The sequence below is a fragment of the Oryzias melastigma genome, linkage group LG20 (genome assembly GCF_002922805.2).
Source record: "Oryzias melastigma strain HK-1 linkage group LG20, ASM292280v2, whole genome shotgun sequence".
NCBI classification, from domain to species: domain Eukaryota; kingdom Metazoa; phylum Chordata; class Actinopteri; order Beloniformes; family Adrianichthyidae; genus Oryzias; species Oryzias melastigma.
Window position 1 is genome coordinate 21598273 of NC_050531.1, and position 27958 is coordinate 21626230.

Sequence of the window (27958 nt, forward strand, 5' to 3'; positions counted from 1 at the left end):
TAGGGTTTGGTTATCCTTTAAACACATTATATAACATGATTACTGGAAACAAACAAGAACAGTGGAGAGTTTGAAACCACAGATATGATCTGATTTATGGATCATTAGCATGTTCTGAGAAGAATCAACAGAATTATTCTGACCGGTTGCAATATTGTACTTCAAAAGGTCATTCTTATCCAATAATATTGAAGACTTTTACTAAAAGACACATTTATGTTAATAATGATTCAGAAATTATCTTTTAAAATTGTATTATCCATCCATTTTCTTGACCGCTTAGTCCCTTTCGGGGTCGCGGGGCGCCGAAGCCTATCCCGGCTACTGAAGGGCGAAGGCGGGGTACACCCTGGACAGGTCGCCAGTCTGTCGCAGGGCCTCAATCACTCACACATCCACTCTCACATTCACACCTAGGGGCAATTTAGAGTCACCAATTAACCTATGAAGCATGTTTTTGGACGGTGGGAGGAAGCCGGAGTCCCCGGTGAAAACCCACGCATGCACGGGGAGAACATGCAAACTCCACACAGAAAGGTCCCAGCCGGGATTCGAACCGGGGCCTTCTCGCTGTGAGGCGAGAGCGCTTACCACTGCGCCACCGTGCAGCCCTTAAAATTGTATTATTATTGTTATAATGTTGTAATTTTTGAAAATGTCACAATTATGTAATCCATCCCTCCCACCATCCATCCATCCATCGCGGGGGCAGCAGTCTGAGCAAAGATGCTCAGACTTCCCTCTCCCCGGCCACTTCCTCCAGCTCCTCTGGGGGGACCCTGAGGCGTTCCCAGGCCAGCTGAAAAACATAGTCTCTCCTGCGTGTCCTGGGTCTTCCCCGGGGCCTCCACCCAGTGGGACATGCCCGGAACACCTCTCCAAGGAGGCATCCAGAAGGCATCCGAATGAGATGCCTGAGCCACCTCAACTGGCTCCTCTCAATATGAGGAGAAGCGGCTCTACTCCGAGCTCTCTCCGGGTGACTGAGCTTCTCACCCTATCTCTAAAGAAGCACCCAGCCACCCTCCGGAGAATACTCATTTCAGCCGCTTGTAATTAGGATCTTGTTCTTTCAGTCATGACCCAGAGCTCATGACCATAGTTGAGTACTGGAACAAAGATTTACCGGTAATTGAGAGCTTTGCTTTCTGTCTTCACCACAACACAGCGACTGCATAACGGTGGATGTCACTCCAATTCATCAGTCAATCTCACGCTCCGATCTTCCCTCACTCATGAACAAGACCCCAAGATATTTAAACTCCTCCACCTGAGGCAGGAGCACTAGACCCAGAGAGAGAGGAAAAACTACCTTTCTCCGGTCAAGAACTATGGTTTCAGATTTAGCGGTGCTGACTTTCATCCCAGCTGTTTCACACTCACCTGAAAACCGCTTCAAAGCATGCTGCAAGTCCTGGTTTAATGAAGCCAATAGGACATCATCTGCAAAGAGCGGTGATGACATCCTGATTCTGACATCCAGATCCCCTCCAGACCCTGGCTGCACCTAGAAATTCTATAGATAAAAGCTATGAACAGAACTGATGACAAAGGGCAGCCCTGCTGGAGTCCAACATGTACCCAGAACAGGTCTGACTTACTGCCTGCAATGCAAACCAAGCCCTGGTCATACAGAGACCGGACAGTGCTCAGTAAGGCTCCCCAGACCCCGTACTCCCAGAGTAACCTCCACATGGACACCGTGGGGAACTCGGTCGAACACCTTCTCCAGATCCACAAAGCACATACGAACTGGATGAGCAAACTCCCTCAATCCATCCAGCACCCTAAAAAAGGCGTAGAGCTGGTCCACTGCTCCACAACCAGGACAGAAACCAAGCTGTTGTTCTTGGATCTGAGGTTCGACTATCGGATGGACTCTCCTCTCCAGTACCCTGGCATAGACTTTCCCAGGGAGGCTGAGGAGTGTGATTCCCCAGTAGTTGGAACACACTCTCCGGTCCCCCTTCTTGAAATGGGGAACCACCACTCCTGTCTGCTAGTCCAGTGGTATGGTTTCTGTCTGCTATGCAATGCTGCCGAGACGTGTCAGCCAAAACTTTCACAGCATCCAGAGACCTGAGGTATTCGGGGTGAACCTCATCCACCCTGAACCCTTGCCATTGAGGCGGGGTGACACCAATCTGGGCAATCCGGGCAACAAAACAGGATCTTTCATAGAAGGTCTCATAAAGGGCTTCTGCTCTTTTGCTCATCATGCAGAACCTGTCTGCCATGGGTGACCCTACAAGGGGCAGAAGCCCCAGGCGGCATGTCTCCTGAAATCACTTGAGAACTTAAACCCTTCCACTATGTTAAGGTGGCGGTCACATCATTATATAATAATGACGTAAAATTATATTTCAAAATATCACATTAATTAAATGTTCTTGTATTGATATCTCAAGAAAAAATAACTATGATGTAATGATGCTGGATATATATTACAAGCAACCGAAATGAATGGGGTTGTAATGATAGGACAGCATTGATGTGATAATTTTAAAGAAGCATCGCCATGTTCACTGTTACCTCCCATATTGCCATGACAACATGGGGTTAAACTTAACCTTACTGTTGTCCAGAGGGCCGACAGGTTCAGACATCCCCCGGCGCATCTGTCCAACTGTCATCCTGTCCTCCGCACTGGCCCCCTCCTTACTGCAGGACAACCTGCGTCCCGTCCGTCTCAGCAGCAAGTCCCGCCTCTTCCTGAATGACAGTGGAAGCAGCTGAATGTAGAGGACGCCGCAGGGCTCGGATCGCCGTCTCACTGTCTTCCTGTCCACTGCGTTTCGCAGCCTGTCCCCCTGACACCCCCCTCTGTCCTCCACCATCACACAGGATGCAGACCTCCTGCGTTCTTCTCCTCTCTTCTCCTGTCTGCTGTAGTCCTGTTCTTCTCTAGATTTGGACCTCTTGCACTCCGTCCTCTTCTCGCGGTTCTTCCTCTCTTTCTCATCTTCATTCGTTTGTCCACATGGCTCAGAGTTTCTCCTCATTATCCGTCTGTGTGTCTTCCTCACTTCTGTCCTCTCCTCCTCTTCCTCTCCTTCTGCGTCCCACTCCTCCACCCTCCAAAAAGGTTCACTCCGTCTTCTTCCTGCCGATCTTTCTGTGTTCTTCCACTTTCTTAGCATCAGGGTACTTAGGCGCCTCATTGTCATGACGACACTCCGTCAGGTAAGACAGATGTATCAGTCTCCTCTGTCTTTCTTTCAAACTTTTTACTGAACTTTTAAAGTTAAAGTGACATAAAAAAAACCTCAAAATGAAAACATATTAAAGCGGATTACATAACATGATCAACTTTGAAGAATCCATTTAGAACTGTCCATCAAAAGTCCTTGGAGGTTGGCAGATCTCGAGACTCTCTTCAAAGACCTTTTCCTACTACAGAAACTTAAGCAAGATCATTTTTCCTAAAGGTTGCCTTATTTATTCCTAGATCTCAAGTCAAGCTGAAGCAAACAGCCTGAACAGAAATCCTACAATCCAGCAGAGAAAAATTATTGCTCTTGTCCAGAAACGAAATCTTCCAGCAGAATCAGAACCTTGAGGACGTTCAGAAACACAGCAGTTCCTGCCACATCAGACAAGCCAATGCCCATTCAGCTGTTAGAAGGACAGATGTGTTCCTCTGCTGGGAGTTTCAGTCCTGTAGAGTATCCGAGCGCACTGGGTAATAGTGTCTGTGTGCAATTGTGTGTAAATGTGTGAGTGCTGCTCACATCAGACACGCCTCCCTCTCTGTCTGCACTGCAAAACATTCAGCAGGTAAAGTCAGGTTGCATCAGTGAGACTTGAGGTGGCTGCAGGAGGTCTCTCTGACCCGCAGGACTGACTTCTCAGGTGTTCTGTGCGAGCCAACAAACACAATCACTTTCTTCCAAACCCGGACTCTGCATAGAACTAACTCATCCTCAGATAAACCTCTCCCGGATGACATTACTTAATGAAAACAGAACAATTAAATGTGTTACTATTGAGGAGAAATACTCAAATATTTCTGACATTCTAATGTCGTTACAGATTCAACTTTGGTGATTAGGTTCTTGAAAGTTCAGCTCGTTGAGTTTTTACCTCAGCATGAAGTCAAAGTGATTGTGATTATCATCAACCCTCCACCTCTGTGCTTTTACAGTTGCTTTGAGTCTTTTCATCTTTGGTCCCAAACTGTGTTCATTACTTTTTTCATGTTCAAAATTTATAATGCAAAATGACTCTTTCCAACTGTAAGCGGGTTTCATCTCTGCCGTCTTTATGTAAGGGATAATACGACGAAGTGTGCGTTATGAGAAATTAACGCACGACGCGGAGGCCTAAACCGTCCGACGCGAAGCGGAGGACGGTTGCCTCAGTGAAGTGCGTTAATTTCTCATAATGCACTCTTCGGAGGGTATTATCCCGCTTATACCATGGTCATTTACAAAATAAATAAACATTTAATCAATATTTAGTACTTTATTCTGGTTATTTCTTTGGTTTAGCTCATTTTTTCACAAAAAAGCGGACTATTTGATCCGTGATGCGGTTTGTTGTCACGGTGACATGGAACACGGCATGAAGCCTGAAGCCGTTACAGACCTCAGCTGCAGCGGTAAAGTGTCGCTGTTTTGAAAGAAAGACCCGGACAAATTAGGATATTTTTCTTCTTTTTCTGACGTTAATCCTTCAGTGAGCAGCTAGAACATATTCAGCTTCTGTCTGTGTTTCATTTCACAGCAGGTTCGTTCTTCTGAGCTGCTCTAAAATGAGAAACTCCCTCTTGTGGTGAAACAGAAGACTACACCTTTCATGTCGAGTGGTGCTTTATTAGAAGGAGAATAACCAATTTGTCAATATTAATTTACCTTACAAAAGCAGAGGAATATAAATGCTGGTCGCTACAATAAGTTGAATAAAGCATCAGTTCAGAGATAAAGTTCATCCATTACTGCTTGTTTTGTCCAGACGATGAAGGAAAATGTGTTTTAAAGAAGCCTGCGCAGTGATATCGAACGTTTGGTCTGTGTGACCGGAACTTCTTTTTTAGGTGTGCGTTATCACTGTGCATTATCACTTTTTAATGCACACCCAGCAGCCAATCAGAATCGAGTATTCATCCAGACCATGGTATAACTGTAATTATACAACTTAACCTCTACTGTCTGCACGCCCAGCTGTCGCCATGCTCCTAGAGACAGCCATGATGCTGCTCCTCCTCATGGAGCCGTTCAGATTTACAGTGCACCTCTGTGTTTTGGGATGTCAGGAACAAATGTTCCATCTGGGTCAAATGAGCTGGCTTCATTAAAGGATCACACTTTCAGGGATTATGAGCAGAAACAATGTAGCAGCTTTCTGCCGTCAGCTGTTCTTACACAGCCGTGAGAGAAGCTTCAGTTTCTTTAGTCAACTGTTCTCTGACAGAACTTTCATCCAATTTCCAGGAGTTGAACATCTCAGGGGAGCTTTGAAGACTCAGAACACAACTTCAGGCAGAGCCGACCTGCACTGCCCTCTTGTGGTTGTCTGCCCTCTTATTATCAAATATTTATAGTCTACAAATGACTTCCGCTGATGACAGTCATTGATTATCATAAAAATATAAATAAATCAATACCAAAAATTCAAAATATACTTAGATGACCATCATCAAAAAAGTCATTTACATAAATCAAGTATAAAAAAAATGAAAATTTAAGCAGATTGTTTTAATTAAAGAAGATCAGTCATAAATCACACTTTAGGAGAAGAAAAAAATCAAAAATATGTGAAGATTGCTTAAATTAAAAAAATGAAAAATTAGTGATGAACCACAGTTTAGGAAACCAAGTCTAGCAACAGGATCAAGGCCACGGTAATCCCTCTGCTGCCTGTTTTACAGCTGTGAACGCATTTCATGAGTTCTCCTCATTGTTATGGCTGCAGACTTTGATTGTCGGGTCCATCACCATTCAGCTGGTGTCATATCAAATGAATTGTGCTCAAGTTGTCTGCAGGTCAGCTGAAAATCGGGTCAAAGTTCACCTTCAGTAGCTGTAGATTATAGGCGTTGTTTTTTTAAAATCACATTTCACACTTATTTTTGCTTTAATTAAAGGCTCAGACGCTTATCATCCCACACTTCTCAAAGTCTTTCATTCCTTTGATCTCCAGTGGCTTAGCCAGGTCCGTTGGACCGAGTGGTTTGACAAAGATCCTGGAGTTCTGCACCCAAGTACCTTGGATCTGCCTTCTCCTCCGTAAGAGTCTAGCGTGCAGATCAGCATAATATTTTGATAAGTGATCATTTAGATAAACAGCTGAGCCCTTCGGGTGTTTTCATTGTTTCATCAGAGCTATCTTGTGCTTTTGATTCACAAACCGGATCAGGATCACTGGTTTATCCAAATTCTTTGTGACCAAAGGTCTCTTCACTCATTGGTCAGGAATTACGAGGGCGGGGCAAAGCAACCAGAGAGAATTTACCAAAGTCCTGCTCTTTTCAATCCTTGTCAGGATAGTTCACTTATTCAAACTTTATTTTTTGCTGACCAATTTTGAACGTTGACATCAACGTCAGGTACAACACTTTACTTGGCATAGCAGAGGTTTGCTGCAAGGCGGTTACTGAGGAGACAATGACTAAGATGGTAGGATGATAAGTATCTTTGACATGCAGATCGTCAGAAAAACAGTGTGAGAATCAATGTGCATCAGGTTTGTGAGTCTGAATTCATCCGACCACATTTCAGTGAGTTGTGTCTCATCATTGTGGTGTTATGGCATTGTTCTTAAGAGAATCCTATTGGGGAACTACAAGGTGGCTTTTAGGTGTGTGCCACATAACAAGACACAGAAAAGCATGAAAGAAGCATTTTTAGTTGTGTTAAAATAAACATTACAAACAAATAAATAGTTGGACCCATTTTTTCTGTGATAAAACCACAATCTTTGCGTCACAATTGTCAATGATTCATCAGTTGCTTCATACTTACTCAGTTTACATTATGTGACGATGGCTACAGTGGTCGTTTTGGTCCAGTTGTTCCGCTCCGAGCATAGATTGTATTCAGACTGAGTAATCTCAGAGTGAACTGGAGCTCAGTCTGATTGGAAACGAATCAAATCACCTCAAAAGATTGGTCAGAGAGCGGTTCCTGCTCCCAGACTAGGGCCCACTCGAGTGTATTCCGACTGAAAATGTGTTCTGGATTATCGTGGGAAATGAACTCTGGTGAACCAGATGTGTCTGAATATACCCTTGGTAAACTACCGTTGCTATGCATAAACTATGTTCTAGAAAACGGCACAGCTTTTTAATTTTGGTTTAAAATGCCATAGGTGTCATTAAAAGACCACTGAGAAAGCTTTTCAAAGGTGTCAGCAAGTTGCTGAAAAGACTCAATATGCAGAACTGTAAACACAGGAAGACTTCCTCTGATTCGACATAGAAGATACTTAAAGATGTAAAAGTTTATGGAGATGCTGCTGCCTTGAAAATGTGAAATGATGTTACCATTACTTGACTAGACCTCAGCAAGTGATCACAATACGCATGTGAGCCAACTGAAGAATATACGCTACCAATTAAGCTTGAGTTGGATTGGAAATGGTTTAATACAAGCAATCAAAGCAGAAATAATTCAAAGACACGATAAAACATGTGGGAGAAGTTTAACATAAGACAGGGATAATGAGAGATCAGGTTTATTTACTTTGCAGAGTTCTACAAAAACATGGGTAAACACGTTTTCATGTCTGGGTATCGAGGTTATGAAAAGATTTTCCTGGTATGTGCCCAGTGAGGGAGCAGCAGAGGACACAGTAAAGTATTTAAAGTTGTAAATTATTCCATCCATCCATCCAGTTTATTTAAAGCTGCAGTGCATAATGATGCACTTATTTTAAATGATTATTTTGAGGGTTTTTTTAATGTATAGGAATATTCATGAGACTAAAGGTGTCATAAGTGTTTTGTTTTTATGAATAGGCTTCAATGAGCACATTTTTTATATAATATGTATGTGTTTGTGTTTTGAACTGATTTGTATATGGTTTATTAAAATATATGTCGTGAAATGTTTCAAAAAAATACATTTTTAGCTTTAATTTTGTTAGTTTTCCTTTTTTCCCCTCTTTTTTACTGATCCAAAAACTGATCTAACAGACTCCAAAACCTTTACATGATCCGACCGTGAGTTTTGTGATTTGTTACACCTCTATTTGGGGCCCAATCCGAATTTTTCCCTTCTCCCTTCCTCTTCATTTATCCCTCCAAACGGAGAGTTATGAAAAATAATGTCTCATATTTCAGATGTTACTTTTGTTCGATGACGTCACCAATAATTGACAGTCTGCTAGCATTAGCGTGGAGCTTCCAGCGCTTGAATATACATAACAACAGCAGTTTTAAAATTGCTACAACAAAAAGTGGTTCAGAGCACACCCACGTGAAGAAAAGCGCTTCTCAGCATGACACGGTTTACCCTCGCAGGGGAGGACTTTATATCCCTCCATTTAGAGGGTCAGATTTAAAAAATACATTTCCTGGACACACTTACACTTAAACTCTCCCTTCAAATGGAGGGAAAGGAAGAAGGGAGATGCTTTGGTTTCAGGAAAGGCAACGCTCCCCAAACACAGGTGTTATGCAAAACATGCCGAAATATAAATATAATTGTAAACAAATTATCACAGTGAATGAATTTGTTCATTGTTCATTGTTCTCATATTGTGCAGGCCTTACACTAAAGTATTTCTTCAATATTTTTGACTTTATATCAAACACTACAAGTGCAGCATCTGATGTGTGATGATTATTCTGGACAACCTCTGCAGCCAGCAAGCTGTGGCTCATTCTGAACACTGTTGACTCCGATTTTTCTGCAAGATAGTCAGATTTTAAAGGTCGATCAAACACTGCTGACTAAACAGAGTGATGTTTTTTTAACTCCACAATGAGAACAATATGTACCATTTTAGAAATGAAACTTTCAGAAATTTATTTAGAAACATTCATGAAAATTCCAATATATATATATTGTGTCAAAGTAGCACTATAAATGACCCTCCCATTTGGTAATGGTCTAAATTGTCTTACCAGTGGCATGCAAATTTACACACACACACACACCCCCACACACGCACACACACACACAAAGTGTACCTCTGGCCTTTTTTCTTCTGTTGGGGATGAACAGTTTGTTTTTGACAGGTGATGATGGAGGTTGCTGGTTTGAATCTCTGAAGGCTGACCTGAACATCCCGCTGAAACTGAGCCTGTCCCAGAGAAACACAAGAAGAAACATTTGGAATCTGAACAAACATCATTATTAACTCTCAGGTCTGTCTACCTGCGTGGAGTTCTGGGTGGGGAGCCCTGATGGGGGGGTCCACCCTGGAATGAGGAGGTTGTTCTGTCAGGGCTGAAACCTGTCTTGTAACTAGACATCCTTGTGATCCTGGGACTGTGGGGTCGAACCTTAAAGCTCATGGTGGGACAGACAGGCTCCTCCTGGAGCAGAGGAGAACATAGAAGCTTGCTGATGTTTTTTTTTTTGTTTGTTTGTTTGCTTTTATCATTTACCTCTCTTCTCACACATTCTAGATTTCATCAGTTTAGACCAAGGGGTCTGCAACCTGTGGCTCCGCAGCTACATGTGGCTCTTTTATCTCTTCATTGTGACTTTTTAGTTTTTATGAAAATGCTAACATAAACAAAAAGACATTAGTTGGTTTAGTTTGGTCATTTCTGTCTAGATTTTTTAACATGTCAAGCATCTAAGCAAAAAAAATGTACTGCCAGAAATTTTGTAGAAATTGTAGTTACATTTATTTTACAGTATGTCAAATAAAAGTCTCTAAAAGTTTTTTGTTTCAATAAATTACACTAAAGTGCTTAAAGTTTTGAACAAAAGTGGTTTAAAGGGTCACCATACCAGAAAGTTGACTCCAACTGACTCCACCCACTGCCGAAATTTGAAAATTCAGTCAGAGGGGCGGGGCTTGGGGCTGAACTGTTATCATTACTGGAGCTACAGATCATGACGTCAGACTTCTGAAACTTACATAGTTTGACTAATCACAAAATCTAACTATAATACCTCAATTCAACCTGTAGGGGGCAGCACACAGACAATTTTTGACTATATTTTGAGGAATAGAACAGTTTTATTTCAATTTGTCAAAAATGTGGTCATGACCAACAGACAGCACTTTTAAAGCCCCATTTATAGAGATCAACAGACAAAAAAAAGATAATTTAGGGTTTGGTTACCCTTTAAAAATGATTTAAAGTTGTGAGTTTTGAATAAAATGCTCAGGTTATTCTAAATTTTTTTAAGTATATATTTAAATAAATAGATTCTTCTAAAATGTTCATTTTTTAGATTAAAAGGAAAAAGTACACAAAAAATCCTATTGATAAAAAATATTATTGACTGCATTGCATTTTCAGTATTAGAAAAGCTGCTGCGGCAGGAGAACTTTTTTCACACTTTTTTGTGCCCTTCTGTCAAAAGTAAAATAAGTTACAAATGCTCTGTATAGAAACGTATAGACACTTGTAATTAATTTGTTGTAATATTTAAAAACTAAATTTGTAAATAATTGCCTGATTGCCAAAAAAGGATAAATATTGTGCATTTTTAAACAATAAAGACTGACTTTGTGACTCTCTGTGGGTTCTGATCTTTAAGAAACTAGACTAAATTGCTCTTTTAGCCTTAAAGGTTGCAGACCCCGGATTTAGACAAAAAATACAAGACTGGAAAGCATTAGTGACCAGAAGTGACATCAGCTCTCTGACGACCTAATAGCTTCTTCAGTTTGAAGAACTTCAGGTCAAATATTCCTGTTTTACCTTCCTGCTGCCTCTTTCTGTTCCTCCCGTATCTTCATCCAGGAAGGACATCAGGACGACAACGAGGTTCTGGAAATAGATGGCAGATCATTACAGTGTGCCTGAAGAATGTCTCCTAGCTGGATTTGTAATCTTAAACACACTTGGAGCTTCTTTCTTGTGGTCCTCATAAAAGGAAGGATTTAATCTTCTTGACTTTCTCTGTCTGAATCTATGAAGCTGCTTGAACAGAGACTTTCTAAAACCCTTATAAGACTCTTCTCAGTAACATTGCCTTGTTCTGTCAGCACCAGTTCAGAATTTTTCTATCAGAAAATGGGAAGGAAAAAGATCACTGAGTGATCTTCTGATGTTCCCTTCTTAACATTTCATGTTTAACAACTCCTCACCTGAAACAGAACGAAGAGAAGAGCTCCAGAAAGGTGTAGGCTAGACGCAAACTGAGGTTGGCCCGCTCTGTTTGCTGTAAAGAAGCCAGCTGCATGAAATCCAAACAGTTTAACATCCACACCTGCAGGCTAACAGGTAGATAGTTTAAGCAGGACTTTCTTCTTTCTTTAAACTTTGCAAATACTGCTTCGTATGAGAGAAAGTCTTAGCATTTTTCATGCTTTCTCTAATCTAAATCAGTAAAACTGTATCTGTAGCTTCATGCTGAACCTCCGCCTCCTGTCCTAATACATCACTGGATACCTGAGGAGTAAACTTGAAGGCTGGGAAGGGTCAGTTTATCAGCAACCATCTGCTGAGTTGCTTGAAACCAAACTCAGATCCGCTCAGAGCCATTCGTACTCAGCGTTCTTGTTGGAAAAAAAATCCCAGATCTAGAAAAGCTGGAACTAGAAGTGACACTGACCCAAACTAATCATAGCTTTTTAGCTGTTCTGAGCATTGATGGGTTTTACTGAGAGTGAAGCAAACTGTTGACTTCTTTGAAGCAAAGCTCAGGGTTTAATAAGAGGAAAATGTTACTAAATCTGGACCAACTGTTGCACAGGTGATGTTCCTCTGCACCGAATCTTTAAAGACCCACTTCAATGAAAATTGTGTTTTTAATATTTTCTTGTACTATTTTTCTCATAATAGAGCAGTGGTCCCCAACCACCGGGCCGCGGACCGGTACCGGGCCGCAGACCCATTGCCACCGGGCCGCGGAAGAATTTAGGGACTTTTTTTTTTTGAGTCAGAAATCTTTTATTTTGAAAATCAACCGGATTCTCTCGATTATACTGAGCGCTTAAAACAGTCCAGCGGCGTGTCACACGAGAAAAGCTGCATGTGGAACCTTTCTCCGCGAATGGCTGGGAATAGGGCACGCGCGTAAGTGCAGCTTCGGCGCCGGAACTTTCTGCCAGACCTGCTGTTCAGCCTGCGCGCGAGGCTGCAGCGTTCTCTCCCTCTTAGAACGAGCGTAGCTAAATCGGTGGATAGTTTACATGCGAGCACATCTACTTATATTTGATTTATTCTACATCTCCTGTAATTTTCATGAGAAAAAACAATTAGCAGATACTGTTTTTTAATTCGCAAGCCTCCGTGCCGAAGAATTGAATGCTGGAACGGGAGGTCACGTGACCGAATCTAGCAAGCTGATTGGCTGCAATCAATGTGTACAGGCATACAGGAGCAGATTTCTGTGTGATTATTTGATAATATTGACATTAATATTGATTTAATACTAAATTTAAATCAACTTAATTCTTGTAGTTCACTTGATTAGCTTTCCAACAATACCCTCCTTTTGTGGATTGGACAAGAAATGAGAAAGTTACAACAATTTAAAGACTCTAATCCTTGTTTCTGTCACATAAATATCACTGTTTTGCTGTTTATCCAGGAATAAAATGATACCCTACTTTTGATCACTTAACTTGCCATAACTTTCTTATTCATTGAGCTATCTTAATGATCTTTATACCGTTGGAATGGTCTCTTTCAGCCCTTTCCAGTGATATAAATATCAGAGCAATCAACCTAATTTGAACATTTTTGTCACATACCTAGGCCAGCAACAGAAGAACAGACAGAAAACAGGTGATTCCCACACACCATACCTGTTTGCATAGATATCTGACTTTCCCGAACAAATCGAACGGTCATAGAAATGCTCAAACATGCTCGTCCATTCAGATACACATTTCCGAGTGCGCAGAGGGCGGTTCGGGGATGAGGATTTTTTTTTTTTGGTTCGGGAATGAGGAGAAAAGGAGGCAGTCACACGGTTCATGCAACTAAGCACGTGCAGGGGGAGGAATTAAATATTTTTTAGTTAAAATGTTGCACTTGAAGCTTTTGCTTTTCTGACATGACACAAAATTGAGAGCCGTTATGTGTTTTATCAATCCTCCATTATGCACAGATGTCAGATGACTGACGAGATCATTATTACATTTAAAGCAGTGGTCCCCGACCCCCGGGGTCATTTGTTATCTGGGCGCACAGAAAGAACAATTAATCTCCATCATCTTATTTTTTTGAAAATGTTTTATTTAGAAAAGTTACCGGATTTTCTCATTTACATCCTCACTTGACGCACGTCAAGGCCGCAACACGTCACATGATACATCCCGTTAAATTTAATCTCAAGATAGCAAAATGAGCAAAAAACAAACTTCTTTAGAAAGTTTGCATTGTGTTGGGGTAGAAACGATGTTGGTCATGTTATGTTCAGCTGTTGTTGTGACGTCATGAGGACCCAGCTAATAAAGTTGTACATGATAACACAGTGGATTAACGTTTTTAATGCCCCCCCCCGGGCCGCGGAATAGCTCCACACTGGCTGACCGGTCCACAGCCCCAAAAAGGTTGGGGACCACTGTAATAGAGGACCTATACAAAACAATTTAAGCGAAATAGCTCCACACTGGCTGACCGGTCCACAGCCCCAAAAAGGTTGGGGACCACTGTAATAGAGGACCTATACAAAACAATTTACAATTAAAACTGCATTTTTGAGTAATACTTAATTTAAATTGCATTGAATCAGAAAACAGGATGCTAGAAAAAGCTCAAACTAATGACGTACTTACTGAAATAGGCGTTCCAAAGCCTCTCTTCTCTGCTTCACTCCTCTCCTTTGCACACACTCTGAGCCACTCACGCTCAGGTGCGTAAGAAATAATGAGCCTTCAACGCCCATGTTCTCGTCCTAGATGGGCTCTGGCTGTAAACTGAATGAAATTATCCAATATTGTTATTTTTGCACTGCTAATGTTAGCTTAAGACTCAACAACACCCAGTCCCATACCGACAAAAACAGGCGGGTCCTCACGTGCTGATGTCACAGAGTGAGACAGCCCCTTTCAGGAAGAGTCTGCTCTGCCAGCACCGCCTCCAGTCTAACATCAACACCCAATTTCTCCACGGAGCTGGCGGTGATCAGCAAAACAACTTTCATTTTAGATGAAGAATTTCTTCCCATTGTGTCCTGTCTTCAATAAATTCCAGCCCAATCAGGTTTTTTCTTCATTTAGACACGAGGCTCCTTTAAGTACTGAGTGCTTCACCATTCTCGCCAGTCCTCTGAGATCTCAGCAGCAGCAGAAAAAGAGCATGCAGCTAGCATTTCCAAATGCTGAGTTGTTTTTGACAAGTTGCTTTTTATCAGTTTGTATTGTTCTATTTAAAGACTAAAAAGTTACACATTATGTTTCTACCATTTTTTTTTGTGCTCTTACGTCATGATGAACTGCTGACCAGCATGTTCAGTGGAAATCTCACTAAGCAGCAGTTCCTACTACTGCTGTGTGTGTGTGTGTGTGTGTGTGCCAACATGTTCTGTTCTTGCTTTATCAGATGTACACAAGCTGACTCAGCACCTTTCATGCTGTAGCACCTGAAGGCGTCCTCCACCTCTTGACTGTTTCAGTGCAAATAATTTGATGTTCTAAAAGATGTCAGGTTTGAAGATTTTTCACTTACGAATCACCTGTTCTGTTTCTCCCTTTGCCTTGCATAGTGTGACGATATGACCTGCAGGTCTACTTTGTTTCTACTGATTCTGTGTTGATCCTTTCACCCTTGTGCTATCCTAGGTATGGTGACATTGGGAGTGGGGTCATCTGGACCCCACAAGACAGCGTGCTGAACTTTTTTTTCCCAGTGATTTTGGATTCTCATTGATGTCTGTGACAGACATGAAATCCTGTCCACCTACATCCACTTTTGTCATAGAATGGATAACATGTCACTGTAAGACTTGGGTCAACTGGACCCCATAAGATAGCACATGGGTTTAGAGAAGCCAACAGTGTTTATTTCGTTTGCAGTTTGACATTTCCTCCACCTTTTCTCTTTGATGTTGTCTTGAAGCGCTGATATGACGGTTGATATTCTTCTGAAATTATGGAGACCTACAGCTGGTTTATTTCAAGCATTCATTATAGACAATACAGGAAAAACAAATCACCCAGATGTATCAGATTCAGTACAGAAAAATGGAAATGCATTGATGAAAGAATAAAACCAAAAGCAAAAACACTTAAATCACATGTATTTCATTAAGTATAGTGATTAATAGCTGAAATAAAATAGATCTTAATTTGTTGCTTAATTATATCATTTCAAAGTTTTGCATAGTTTTCATAATCCGGTTCTGATCCGATCAAGAGCAGATTCCTTTCAAGTAACAGAATCGAGTGCTTATTGATTGTTGATTATCCTCAGAAAACATTATTTCATAATTTTGTCATTGTGCTCCTGCTCTCCTCTGCACATCCTGATTGGACCCAGCTGCCAGCACTATTCTCATCAGCCACAGTCAGCTGTTTAGGAGGGGCCTGCTCCATCACTCTTCGCCAGTTCGTTACCTTACCTGGTCAAGTACCCTGACCTTGTGCTTCTGGTTATGTTTTTGAAGTCTAAGCTTAAATGACTTTTGCTCACATTTCATTCCCTTTGCCAAGATTTTCATACCATGTGCTGCCCAGGGTCCAATCTCTCTCTCTCTCTCTCCTCTGCCAAGAAGCTCCACCATCCACCCTGCTGCAAATCCTCGCCACCATTACCCTACTCACTCCCTGGATCTTCGCTCCGTCAGCTGGACTCACTCTGATCCTTGTCTGCCTCTTCCACTCCAGCTTCAGTGCCCAAACTCCCAAGGACAATAAAACAAATTCTCTACTACCTCAGCCTTCAGTTATCCTTCCGAGTAACAGTATCTGGCTCTGTCTCGCCTTGGAAACATGACAGATTTCAGTAACTCGATGTATCATTTATACTATCCATCCATCTTCTTCTGCTCATCCTGGACCAGGTTGCAGGGCAACAGTCTAAGCAAAGATGCCCAGACTTCCCTCTCCCCGCCCACTTCCTCCAGCTCCTCTGGGGGGCGTTCCCTGACCAGCTGAGAGAGATAGTCTCTCCACCGGGGCCTCCGTCCTTAGTTGGACATGCTCGGAACACCTCACCATGGGAGGCGTCCAGGAGGGATCCGGATCAGATGCCCGAACCACCTCAACTGGCTCCTCTCGATGCGGAGGAGAAGCGGCTCTACCCCGAGCTCTCTACGGGTAACTGAGCTCCTCACCCTATCTCTAAGGGAGCTCCCAGCCACCTTCCAGAGGAAACTCATTTCATTTGTAGTCGGGATCTCGTTCTTTCAGTCATGACCCAGAGTTCATGACCATAGGTGAGTACTGGAACGAAGACCGGTAAATCGAGAGCTTTGCTTTTTGGCTCAGCTGTCTATTCACCACAACGGACCGGTACAGCGACCCCAAGATATTTAAGCTCCTCCACCTGAGGCAGGAGCACTCCACCCACCGAGAGAGGGCAAACTACCTTTCTCCGGTCGAGAACCACGGCCTCAGACTTAGCGATGCTGACCCTCATCCCGGCCGCTTCACACTTGGCTGCAAACCGCTCCAATACATGCTGGAGGTCTTGGCCTAAAGAGGCCAACAGTACAATCAATAGTTCATATTAATTCAGAAATCCTCCTTTCACTTGGAGATTAAGTTTTTAAATAATAATTATTGTACATTTGTACACAGTGTAATATTCATGGCTGTAATTAAACAAGCTTTGATTATTTCACCACATTAAAGTTCAAGCACTAATAGCGGCTGGGTGGCTCAGTGGGCTAGGTGAAGGGCTGGCACTGAGGAGCCCTGGGTTCAATTCCAGGGTTGTCCACTGATCCCCACCCAGATTGGGTCCTTAGGCAAGACCCTTGATGCTGCTGCCTAACTGCCCCTCAAGTACAGGGTTGTGTCAGGAAGGGCATCCGGCGTAAAAAACTCTGCCAAATCACTGATGCGAAACAGTGGGTGCTGTTACAGCGTGGGGACCCCGAAAGGGATAAGCTGAAAGTGAACCCACATTAAAGTTCAAGCACCATTTGATCTTTCACTCCTCTTATCTTTATATTGTGACAGAGTTTTCTATATATTTTCTTGAATTTATGGATGTTTGAACAGTGAGCTCATTAGTTTAGTGCCACACACACAGATACAGACACTTTTCTTTGTGGTTCTTATCAATTTTTTTCTTCATTGTCTCTGTTTGTAACATCCTTCATTATATGAACTGTTTTTGGATTTGCATGACTATGTTTTCCCGCCAGCTCTGATAGATCTGTATAGGCCAGGCAGTTCATGCTGAACAGCTGCCTGGCAATGAGACTGACTCCGACAACCATGAGAAGGAACTGGCGTGTTTGATTATGCAATTACACAGCTGTTTAATTCAAACACCAAAGATGTTCTGTGGGAGACAATTGATTAAAAAATAATAAGAGTTGTTTATTACATATTGGAATAAAGTTTAATTAAACTCACTGTTTTGCCTTTGTTACTTTTTTTCTTTGTGCTTTATAATACGGTGTGCCTTGTGTACGAGTTAAGTACAGAAATAGACCCCTAATTTATACTTCACCTTATGATACGGTGCATCCTATTGTAGCATTCCACCCTTGGAAGCAACTGATAACCTGTGTTGACCATTTGGTCACCCAACTTTCATGTGGAGTACCTCTTTCAAGATAACAGAGTTCCCCTTTCAGAAAGGAGGCCATAAAGTTGGCTGAAACCCCTATCTCCCACTCGGATGTAAGTCATTAAACCGGGCCAGAACCCTGACTATTTTGCATTCGAAACTCTGGCTAACTTCAGCCTCTCTACTTCAAAAGAATCTTGGTTCCAGCAGGCTGACCCCCTGGGGAGTCTGCAAGCATTCCCGACAGACACTCAGAGTCCTTTGTTTGAAACTCGTGACCTTTCATAACTTTTCTTATGTTTTGAATCACAGGACTATTGTTAATTGGATCTAACATGTAAAACATCTCTCCACAGCTCCAAGAAATGTCCTATTATTACATGTGTGTAATCAAAACTCTATTCCTAACAGAAGAAGATTCACAACTACTTTGAGGTTAAAATCTTTGAATTAATCATTGTGTAACCGTCAAAGCTTGGAGAATTGCTGTTCTGTGTTTATGTGGACTTTGGGAAGCATTTTATGTGCCACATATAGGATTCACACACACATATAGGGTTGTACAAACTTTTTGATAGCTTTGTTTGATAGAAACCCCTTTTGTTGTTAATTCAGCATTAAGAACACACCCAGAGACCAGAATAAAGTTACGCCCCTGATATTTGCATAGACAGAGCTCATTGGGACATGCAAATTACCTCCAATCGTAGAACGCCTCAAATGCCCACGGATTGGGCGATTCTGGCCCTGCCTCTCAGATTCAAAAACCCTAGCACACGAGCCAGAGGGTCCTCTCTCAGGCAGCTTCTCAGACCTTTTTCAACACCTTCTCCTGCAGGCTCAACAACAGGCCTCTAAGCCAACAGGGCTGATAAGCCAGAAGCCAGAACCGGAACAGAACAGAAACAACTAAGTTCTTCCAGTCTTAAGATCACGTTTTTTTTTTGTGTGCTTTCTTCCTTTTCAACATTTTTGTCTGCCGTTTATTTCATAGACTGATTCCAACTTTTTACAACTTTTTGATGCTTTTATTTTGAAACTGATTTTTAATGCTAGACCAGTCGATAAGTTTCATTGTCCGGCCAGCTTTGCGACTTATACTTTTTGGTCACAAAACGGAATAGAGAAATCGTTCGACCACCCCAGAAGCTAAGTGACTGAACAGAGCAGAACCAGCAGAACCGCAGGTTCCCTTTCCTTCTACACCTGGCTGCAGATCTCGCCTCCACGGCCCGCCTGAAGCATCCAGCTAGGAACGGGATCAACCACCCTTCCTGGCAGAGCAGATCCAGATCTACAGACCGCTGGTGAGAAGTCGAACTTCGCTCATACAGTCAACTGCTGGTGGTTAGAACAAAGATGAACTATTTTTGCAAGAGTAACATCTTTGCCCCGTTTTGAATTCCTCGTTTTAAGAATAGCTTATTCTCAGATCAGTAATACCACCCTGTTTATGCACAACACACATTTAATGCATCCACACATTTAGCTTTTTCACCTCAATATTGTGTGTCTTTTCTTCTCATTTACCTATTCTAGTTATTAGTTAAAGTTATATTCTGTGTTTCACACATGTTCATTGCTTTCCATGCTTTTACGTCCAGTATTTCTGCTTGTTTAACCTCATGTTATTCAATAAATATTAAAAAGGACATCGTTGTGTGATATCATTATTTTCTTCTTTGTGGCAAAGTCACTTCACAAGGTAAAGACACTTACGCTAAAATTGAGAGACTGATTAATTGATTACTTTATTGATTAGAAGTAGCGGCTAATCATTGATGAGTAATATTTTCCTTCATTACGAAGGTGGTGCCCCGAGGATAATTTTATTAAATTTCAGTTTAATAAAATTTATATTTTTCAACCAACTTTGGGATTGAATACTTCATATTCACCCCCCTTGAATGCTACACTATGGTGCAGAATATACGGTAAATCATTGTTAAATTAAATTGAGAGCTCTGTATTGGCTTTGTAATTACCAAAATCATCACTTTGGTTTGTCTAGTTTGTTAAAATTCATCAATGATTTTTTGTTTGACTTTGTGTTCACCACATTGAAAAGCTCCCTATGATTGTCTGTAGAATATAATACATTTCTGTCATCGGCAAATAATTAGTTTTATACGTTTTGAAACACTGAATATATCATTTGTGTAAATGTTGAATAGCATAGCAGCGGGCCCAGAATTGATCCTTGCAGGACATCACAACTTATTTATTTGGCCTCTGATGTAAATGTATTAATCTTGACAGTGTTTTTGACCCAAATAGTCCTCATATCTCAGTTTGTCCAGAAGGATGTCATAATTAAGAGACGGGATTTTTAAGTCAATAACAATTCCAGCCACATTTTTCTTTTTGTCTAGAGCATCTGTGATTTCTTCCACAGAATGATAGTGTGTGCGTAAAAATGGGACTCAGACTGACTTGGACAAATCGCTGTCGATGGGTTGCAATCGTCTGCAATATGCGCTAGACATACCGGGATGTGATGGCAAAGGCTCTGCCCTGATTTTGCGAGGGTTGAAGGTAATACATTTCCTATGGAGAACTACAACACCATCTAGTTCTTATTAATGGTCTATGGTCTCTACAAACAATTATCTGTCTTTTTGTTACCTGGGATTTACCATCTCCCTTTGTTGGGAAGGGTTTTATCACTTCCCCTGGTGGACTAGTTGGTTGAACAGAACAGAAATACAAATAAACAATCAACATAAATATAAAATTACTATGGTTTAAAAAACAAAACAAAATGCATACAACACTCGGAAAAAAATAAATAAATAAAACGCCAAAGCTAATTCTACTTTTCCTCCTGTCAGCAGATGGCTCTGTCCACTGGTAAGAGGTCAATAAGCCGCTGCTGATCCTCTTCTGGAACCCGTTTCAAGAAGCAGGTTTTGCTGAAACTCTGAGTTCATGAAATCCAAATTCAGGAAAACTGAGTTTTTGTTTTCAGAAACAGAGATACTGTAACTTAAACCTGTGAAAGTGGGTGAAACCAAACTCGTTTCAAGAAGCGGTTTAAGCTGAATTTAGAATCAATCACTATGGAAACTAAGTCTGTGAACGTCTGGAGCAGGTTTTCTGCAGGAAACTTACCCCGGGCTTACACCGCCAGCGCCACGGCTCCGTTGCGTTGCGGGAGTGGACTAGCTACAGCCGATGTCTTACACTGGCTGCTGCTCCAGCCAATTTCTTGGATTATATTTCTCCTTTGACAAAAAGGAACACAGGGACACCTCCTGGGATGGAAAATCACCACTTAACACAAGACAATCCCTTTAAACAGGGATTTGTTTTGACTAAAGTGGGTTCTTTAAGTCTCCTAAACTTCCAAGTTCTGTGAGGTCATCAAGAGCCTTTTTAACTGGTTATTTATTTAGCCATGGTCCTTTCTCGATTTAGTTGTTTTAAGAGCTTTCCAAGCACTTCTTCAGACATATTTGTGAATTTTGACTTCCTTTTGTAAACTTATGTAAATAAATCATCGACAGACAGCTTCTTCTTTGGTTTCCTGTTTTGTTTCACTGTCACATTTTTTTATCAACTGTCAAGTTCTTTACTTTCTCCAGTTCTTGGCTAACTTAGGAGGCCTGGTTGCTTGAGGACACAGAATCAACACATTCATTTCTTTTTGCTTATTTCACAGCAATGACTTTCGTTATCTAGGTTTATAACCTTTAAAAAAAACAATTAAATAAAAAAATGAAACATCTCAAACATGCTTAACTCAAACTTAGATTTGCCTTCCACATATGTCAAAATAAATTCCAAACTAGCTTCCTTGTTGAGCTAGAGTTTCAGAGGCACAGGTGAGTTATTAATCTTACATGAATGAACTGAGTAAGGGTGTATTGATTTTGTTGAAAGGCTTACCGGTAGTTGGTATGGGTGGTGATATAACAATTGGATTGGTCAAAAGTTGGCATCTGGTGTCATAAAACCCATTGACTTTGACTAAATGTGAGTCTCCAGGGAACACCCCTGCATGAAAGTAGCTGCAGAAAGGGTGGGATGGGAGGTTGGGTGAAGCCAGACCAGATCATTTTTTAGAATTAATTCTCAGAAAAGGTCTCCAATGCTTTGTTAGTGATTCTTCATCTCCAAATAACATTGCTAACCGTAATATGAGCTCTTGCATTGTGCTTCTTCCACGGTTAAAACAAACAAACAAACCTGGGTAAGATGTACAAGGTCAGTTAGGCTGGTGGCTTTAATTATTATGATTTTTATATTCTATTATTTGTTTAATTTATGCAAAACAATTTGAGGTGTCCTGCAACCAGAAAAGTACTCCATAAGGTTAAATCTGAATGTGAATCATTCATCAGGAATGCTTACCTAATTGTTCTTATCACCAACTTTTCTTTCAACCATACACAGTCCATTATAATATGCTCAAAGGCTTGACTCAGGTATGAGATGCTAAATCCCCTCTGGGTCACTGAGAATCTGTTGTCTGATCCTCTAGAAAAAGAGTTTATCATTTGTCCAAACTGCTCCAGTTCCTGAGCAGATGAATTGAAAAGATCCTCAAGATCCTCCTGCTGCCTCTGCTAAACAGTTTGTCAGGATCTGAGTTGAATGAGGGTCATTCTCTGTGGTTTCACTGGAACCTCCACCTGTAGAGTTTAGCTTCTTTGACAGAAAAGGCTGCAGCCTACTGGGTCTGTCAGACCATGCTGCTGCTTCCAGACCCTATGGGGTAATTGGAAGGACAGAAGAAGGGTCAGCTAATCTAAATGCCCCCTACACCCCAAAGCCCTATCTCCTCCAGAACTCAGCTTTTTGCATGGATTATTGTTATGTTACATTTCAACCCGGTCGCAGTAAAATGCGTACATATGCCACGACTTTGCACTCTGAAATACCATGTATAATATACGCCAAACACGCTTTTTGCGTGCATATGATACCAGTGGCGGGCCGTCAGGGCCTGCAAGGCCTTCTCTGCTGGCCTAAAAATATCTGAATCACAGACTGATATTAATTATTATTTATTTCCGTGAATACGTATTCTATAATTCCAAATGCTCTGTCTTCGTCCTTTCATTGCTGTCTCCCTGGTCGCGCTGCTTCCAGACGTGTATTTTCCTATTTAAGCATTAACCAATCACATTGCAGCACCATTTGTTGCTAGGGTCAAAGAAATCTGCCCGGAGGCCTTCACAATCAGTTCTGCGGGCCCTGTAGCATAAAATAATTGTCGACCAAACTGTTGCTTCAACCAATCAGATCTGGAGGAGACCACGTGCTAGGCCAGCTAGAAGGCGCACGGAAACGTCATCATTTTCACGAGCTTTGATTGGACAGCTCGCAGCTCGCTCTGGTTCTGCGTTATGTGACGGACACAGGTGCCTAGGAGGAGCGGCGTGTTGAGTTTGAAGATGTTACCAGTGGAAAGCGTCTCATCGTCTGATTTTTGGTGGAAAATGAATGTCTGGGTAAAGTTGTGGCACAGTTTTGTCTGGCACGGGTAAAGGAGTTCCGTGACTCCGTTGAGCGGGAGTGAAGCTGAAATCTACGAGGCTCCTGAACGCACCACGGGCGCGTGCAGCGCAAAATTCGCGCGCACTACCGACAATATTATTTTCCAGACACAGACCTTGATCGATCACAAAAACTGATGTTTGTCTCCCTCCTGGACCACAAGAGGCTTCAGGAATACCAGAACATTTTCCAGCTTATCACAGCCACGGAACACTTTCCATCTGCGAAACGCACGGATTCTGCACGACAGAGTGATTGAAATCTTCTTGAGGATAGAAAGGATGGATTTTGTGTTTAAATAATCTGGATTTTTGGTGAGTAAAATTTTGCTATCTCCCTACAAAATATTGAAATTTTATCAGGTTATTGTTGATGCTTTTGGTGTGTGTGTGGCAGTTGTACCTGCAGTAGAAGTTTTATTGCCATAAAATAGTTAATGAGGGTTGGATTGATTCAGATGGAGCACTACTGAAGGCCTAGGTGTGAAATGCACGGCCCGCCACTGTATGATACGCAATGGTAGAGGATAGGTTGCGCCGGCGTACAATATACACGACTTTAGGTTTCGTTTTGATCACGTGGTCAGAAATCCTCCGGCTCTTTTCTAAATGACGTCGTTCCTGGTTAAGGCTAGGATTACGGTTATGGTTAAGGTTAGAAAAGCAAATTGTTCGGTTGTAGGGCTGTCTGTGATGCTCACGGCTCCACCAGGGGACGTGTCAAACGTGGAAAACAGACTTTAACGCTAATAGGACCGCGCGTATTATATGCACGCAAAAACCGGTTTTGGCGTATATTATACACGGTATTTCCCAAATCGTGGCATATGTACGCATTTTACTGAGACTGGGCTCTACATTTAGTCAGATTTAGGCAATGAAGCAACAGCTTCCTCTCCCGACTGTAATCTATGCACTAGTTAAACTGGTTGTTGACGTCACTGAGGTTTCAGACTAATAAAAAACGGAGAATGTGTTGATTCACACAGTAGAAGTGAAGAACTTTGCCGAGCAGCTTCTTCTCTCCTGAAGACTCTCCTGCAGATCCAGACTGAGAAGAAGAGGAGCTGAGATGAGTTCAGCAGGTGAGAATCTGATCAGACTGGGTTGTATTTCTGGCAGAAGTGGATGGATAATTCAGTATCAGAACATTTTTAACTACACTAGTAATTTAAAGTTCACAGTCCAAAACCATTCAGCTCATATTTGTTTAGAGCTTCTGAATTGATGAAGCTGATGTTTAGGAAGCTCTTGCTGGGTCTGCAGCTCTTGTGCTGTTGATAGCTGTATGATCAACAGCTTCATGGTAAATTGCGAATACTTTCTACCTTCCTCAAAGGCTCAAAACAGTCACAGACTCATTCACTCAGTCAAACACTCTGATGGTGGCTCTGCTGTTGAACACCGGCGCCAACCTTCCACCAGGGGAAATTTGGGGTTCAGTGTCTTCCCCAAGCACACTTCGACACATGGGCGGGCAAGATGGGAATCAAACCTGCAATCTTTTGATCAGGAGTTGGCCACCTTGCTGCACCACAGCCGGTTCATTGCAACAAATGGAAAGAACATATATGCTACATGCTTAGATGCACATAATTGTCATGCCATACACAGTATCTTCCTTTAGTATCCCCAGGTTTATATAAGAATTTGGCGGCTGGGCCATGATGACTGGCGCTTAGACAGGTTTTCATTCCATGGCTAGTGGGTTCATTTTGCAGTGAAATTTAGTGAAGAGATGCAGAAAACAATACACATTTTTGGGATTTATTGAAATGATGAGAACATTGTATTATGTTCTGAATAGCACTGGCGGCGAACATTTCTTTTTTTATTTGAAGCATCATTGATCTCTGTTTCATTAATCCTCTTTGGTTTCAAGCAAAATGGTTTCCTGGAGAAACTTTCACCTTTCTGCCTTTGGTCAATAATCTATGTTCAAACCAATTCTTGTAATTCCTTTCTCGCTTTCATTGCATCACCACCAGGTGACCAGTTTGCTTTTTGCTCTTTTTTCTTCCCAATATCCCCCATATGGTTACACCATCCTCAGATAGGTTTAGGATTTATTCCAAAATGGCATGCAGATTCCTTGCCAGAATGTTCTTTGGCAAATTCCACCGCACAAAGCTTTAACTTCGAATCGAATGTTTTTTTTTTGTTTGTTTCTTTTAATCCATTGTTACATCCAATGGCTCAGAACATAAATACCACAGACATCCTACATCTGCACAACTGTGCACGACCCGGGTAAGATGGGCAAATCTTGAATGAGCCTGGCCATTATTGGAGACTGACATCTAACGGGAAAGAGTACCTGTTAGACCCAGCGATTATTTGGGATCAGCATCAATTAGAGAAGGGCTACAACTGGAAGAAAACGTTTTTTAAATACAGAATAATAAACGGTGTACTTAACATGGGACTCTGTTTCTCTATATAATTATCCTCTGCGATTATCAGGATATTTTTGAGCTGCTTCTGCGACTGCTGATGTCATTTCTCCATGCAGGCACACACTAGTATCCATCCATTCATTTTCTTTGTCCCTTTCGCGGTCGCGGGGGCGCCGGAGCCTATCCCGGCTACTGAAGGGCGAAGGCAGGGTACACCCTGGACAGGTCGCCAGTCTGTCGCAGGGCCTCAATCACACACACATCCACTCTCACATTCATACCTAGGGGCAATTTAGAGTCACCAATTAACCTATGAGGCACACACTGGTAGCGATTCAGAAACTGATGGGATCAGCCTTTGGCTTGCTGTGTATGCATCTGTGTAGTCAATGGGCAGGAATCCCGTTCCCCTCCTGGGAAATCCCCTCAGTACCTTCGGACGCAAAAGTTTCATGGGTTGTCCAAGTTTTCTTGACAAATCGGAGGAGTAACAGGAGTGAAAAAAGTACGCGCATTTGTGAAACCTCAAATAAAGAATTGAAAATAAGTGGGGAACACTATATTCATGTAACCATAACCATCACAGAAACAAATAAGAAATTTCAGTATTTTCTTCCCTCTTCTGCGCAGGAAAAACTTTCAAAGATTTTACTTGCCAGAGTTTCGACTGAACTGCTTCGACTAGGTTTCAGAAATGTTTGTTTCATGAGGTAATGGTATGCAGGCTGAACACCTGATGCTTGTTCAACCTGATTAAATTGTTCTGAACAAGAATGTCAGAACCAGACTGTGAGTCGCTGTTAACACTGACAGCCCATGATCTGAACCGGATTCCATACCTCAGATCCCAAAAATTATTTAAACATGAAGAAGAAATATCACAAAAATCTGACATGAAAACAAAAATCACAAAAAAGGTGATTACTAAATAGAACCAAGAGTGTAAAACTAGAAGCAGAGAACCATGGAGAACCAAAACAGCGCTGTAGCAGAACAGAACAGATGACTTGACCATGAAGAACTGAAACCCATACACTTCAATACACTGAGGTTGATTAACTAAATGAAGACAGTTGTGGATGATTAACATAGACATGGTAAGACTGACAGGGAAAACAGAACATGACAAAAGGATGACAAAACATAAGCACAGAGTCTTGACAGTACCCCTCCCCAAAAGGGCAGATTCTAAATGCCCAGGTTTTCTTCAGGAAACTTAGAGTTCTCTGTGGTCTCCGCCCCTTTTTAAAGTGAAGGATGTTCAAATATGAGTTCCTCATTAACATTTAGAGAACATTCACATTAGAGACGTCACGTTTCCACCACGCAGAAACCAAAATGACATGTTCATTCATAGAGGATCATGTAGAGAGGAGGCTGATTAATCCAGAGGAAATGTTATTTACGTCGGTAGAGGATTTGGAGGACACGAGTCGACTGACTGCAGTTTCCCTGATTCATTTATTCTTTGAGTGATATTACAAATTGTGAGTTTTTCCAGGGACTCACTATTATTAATACAGAGTTTTCTTTTCCCCATTTTAAACTTTATGTCATGACTACAGAACACGTAGCGACCCAGACGCTGGAACCCGGAAGAAACACAGCAGAGGTCTAGCGTGGAAGGCAATAATTTTAATAATGTGGTGAGAAGGTTGGGTCCTGAACAGGACAGGAAGCAGGCTCCGAGCAGGAGGCAGAGGTTGGAGGCGTAGTAGGCGATCTTGTCCTCCAAGAGGGAGATGGCCGTCTTGGACACAGGAACGTGAAGCAGAGGCAGAGGCTCGTGGTGTGACCGTGGAAGGAGACCCGACTGGAGATCCGGAAGTGGGGAAAAACATGCAACCACTCGAGGTAGGAGATTCCTGAGAGAGAGTGAGAGAGGTATTTAGACAGAGTCTCGGCAAAAACGTGGCAAGACTGTGGCGTAGACGAGGTGGCCAAATATGCACCATCAGGGGCAACGGACTGGCGGGGAATGAAGGTCCTGGAGCTCCTTAAGTAGGCAGGTGAGGGGACGAGATGAGTGGTTGCAGCTGGGGATGATCAGCAGCCAGGTGGAGAGGAGAGGAGAGTGGAGAGGGGGAGGAGACTGACAGAGGCACCATGACACTTTAGAAATTATTGAATGTCAAACACAGAGAAATCATCTCAATAATCCACCGTCCAGCACTTGTGACAATTATTAGCTAGGTTGTCAGCAACGCTGCCTCTCTCTGCGGAGAGCTGAGTATGATTCCCAGCTTTGGATAGTGTTTTTATGCTTAAAAAAAAAAAGAATTCGGCGAATATTTTTT

At 42.0% G+C, this 27958-nt stretch overlaps 1 protein-coding gene and 1 long non-coding RNA gene across 3 annotated transcripts in view; both read right to left on the reverse strand.

Annotated features, from left to right (window-relative positions):
• LOC112151143 (5'-AMP-activated protein kinase subunit gamma-1) overlaps positions 1-11449 on the reverse strand; it is a 33650-nt gene extending 22201 nt beyond the window's left edge. The window contains exons 1-4 of one of the 2 annotated variants that reach the window (XM_036217460.1): positions 11218-11449; positions 10829-10897; positions 9321-9481; positions 9134-9246 (exon numbers count right to left, since the gene is read on the reverse strand). In XM_036217460.1, the coding sequence (XP_036073353.1) occupies positions 9134-9246; positions 9321-9481; positions 10829-10879 (325 nt within the window). In that variant the 5' untranslated portion in view covers positions 10880-10897; positions 11218-11449. Of the gene's footprint in view, positions 1-2575; positions 3108-9133; positions 9247-9320; positions 9482-10828; positions 10898-11217 lie in introns of those variants that run through there. The other variant, XM_036217459.1, reaches the window with a different exon arrangement.
• A 15832-nt stretch (positions 11450-27281) lies between these two features.
• On the reverse strand, positions 27282-27771 carry LOC112151144. Its single transcript, XR_002920084.2, has 2 exons — positions 27614-27771; positions 27282-27526 (listed from the first exon to the last, which is right to left on the reverse strand). It is a non-coding gene; the product is annotated as an uncharacterized LOC112151144 (long non-coding RNA).
• Between the last annotated feature and the right edge of the window lie 187 nt (positions 27772-27958).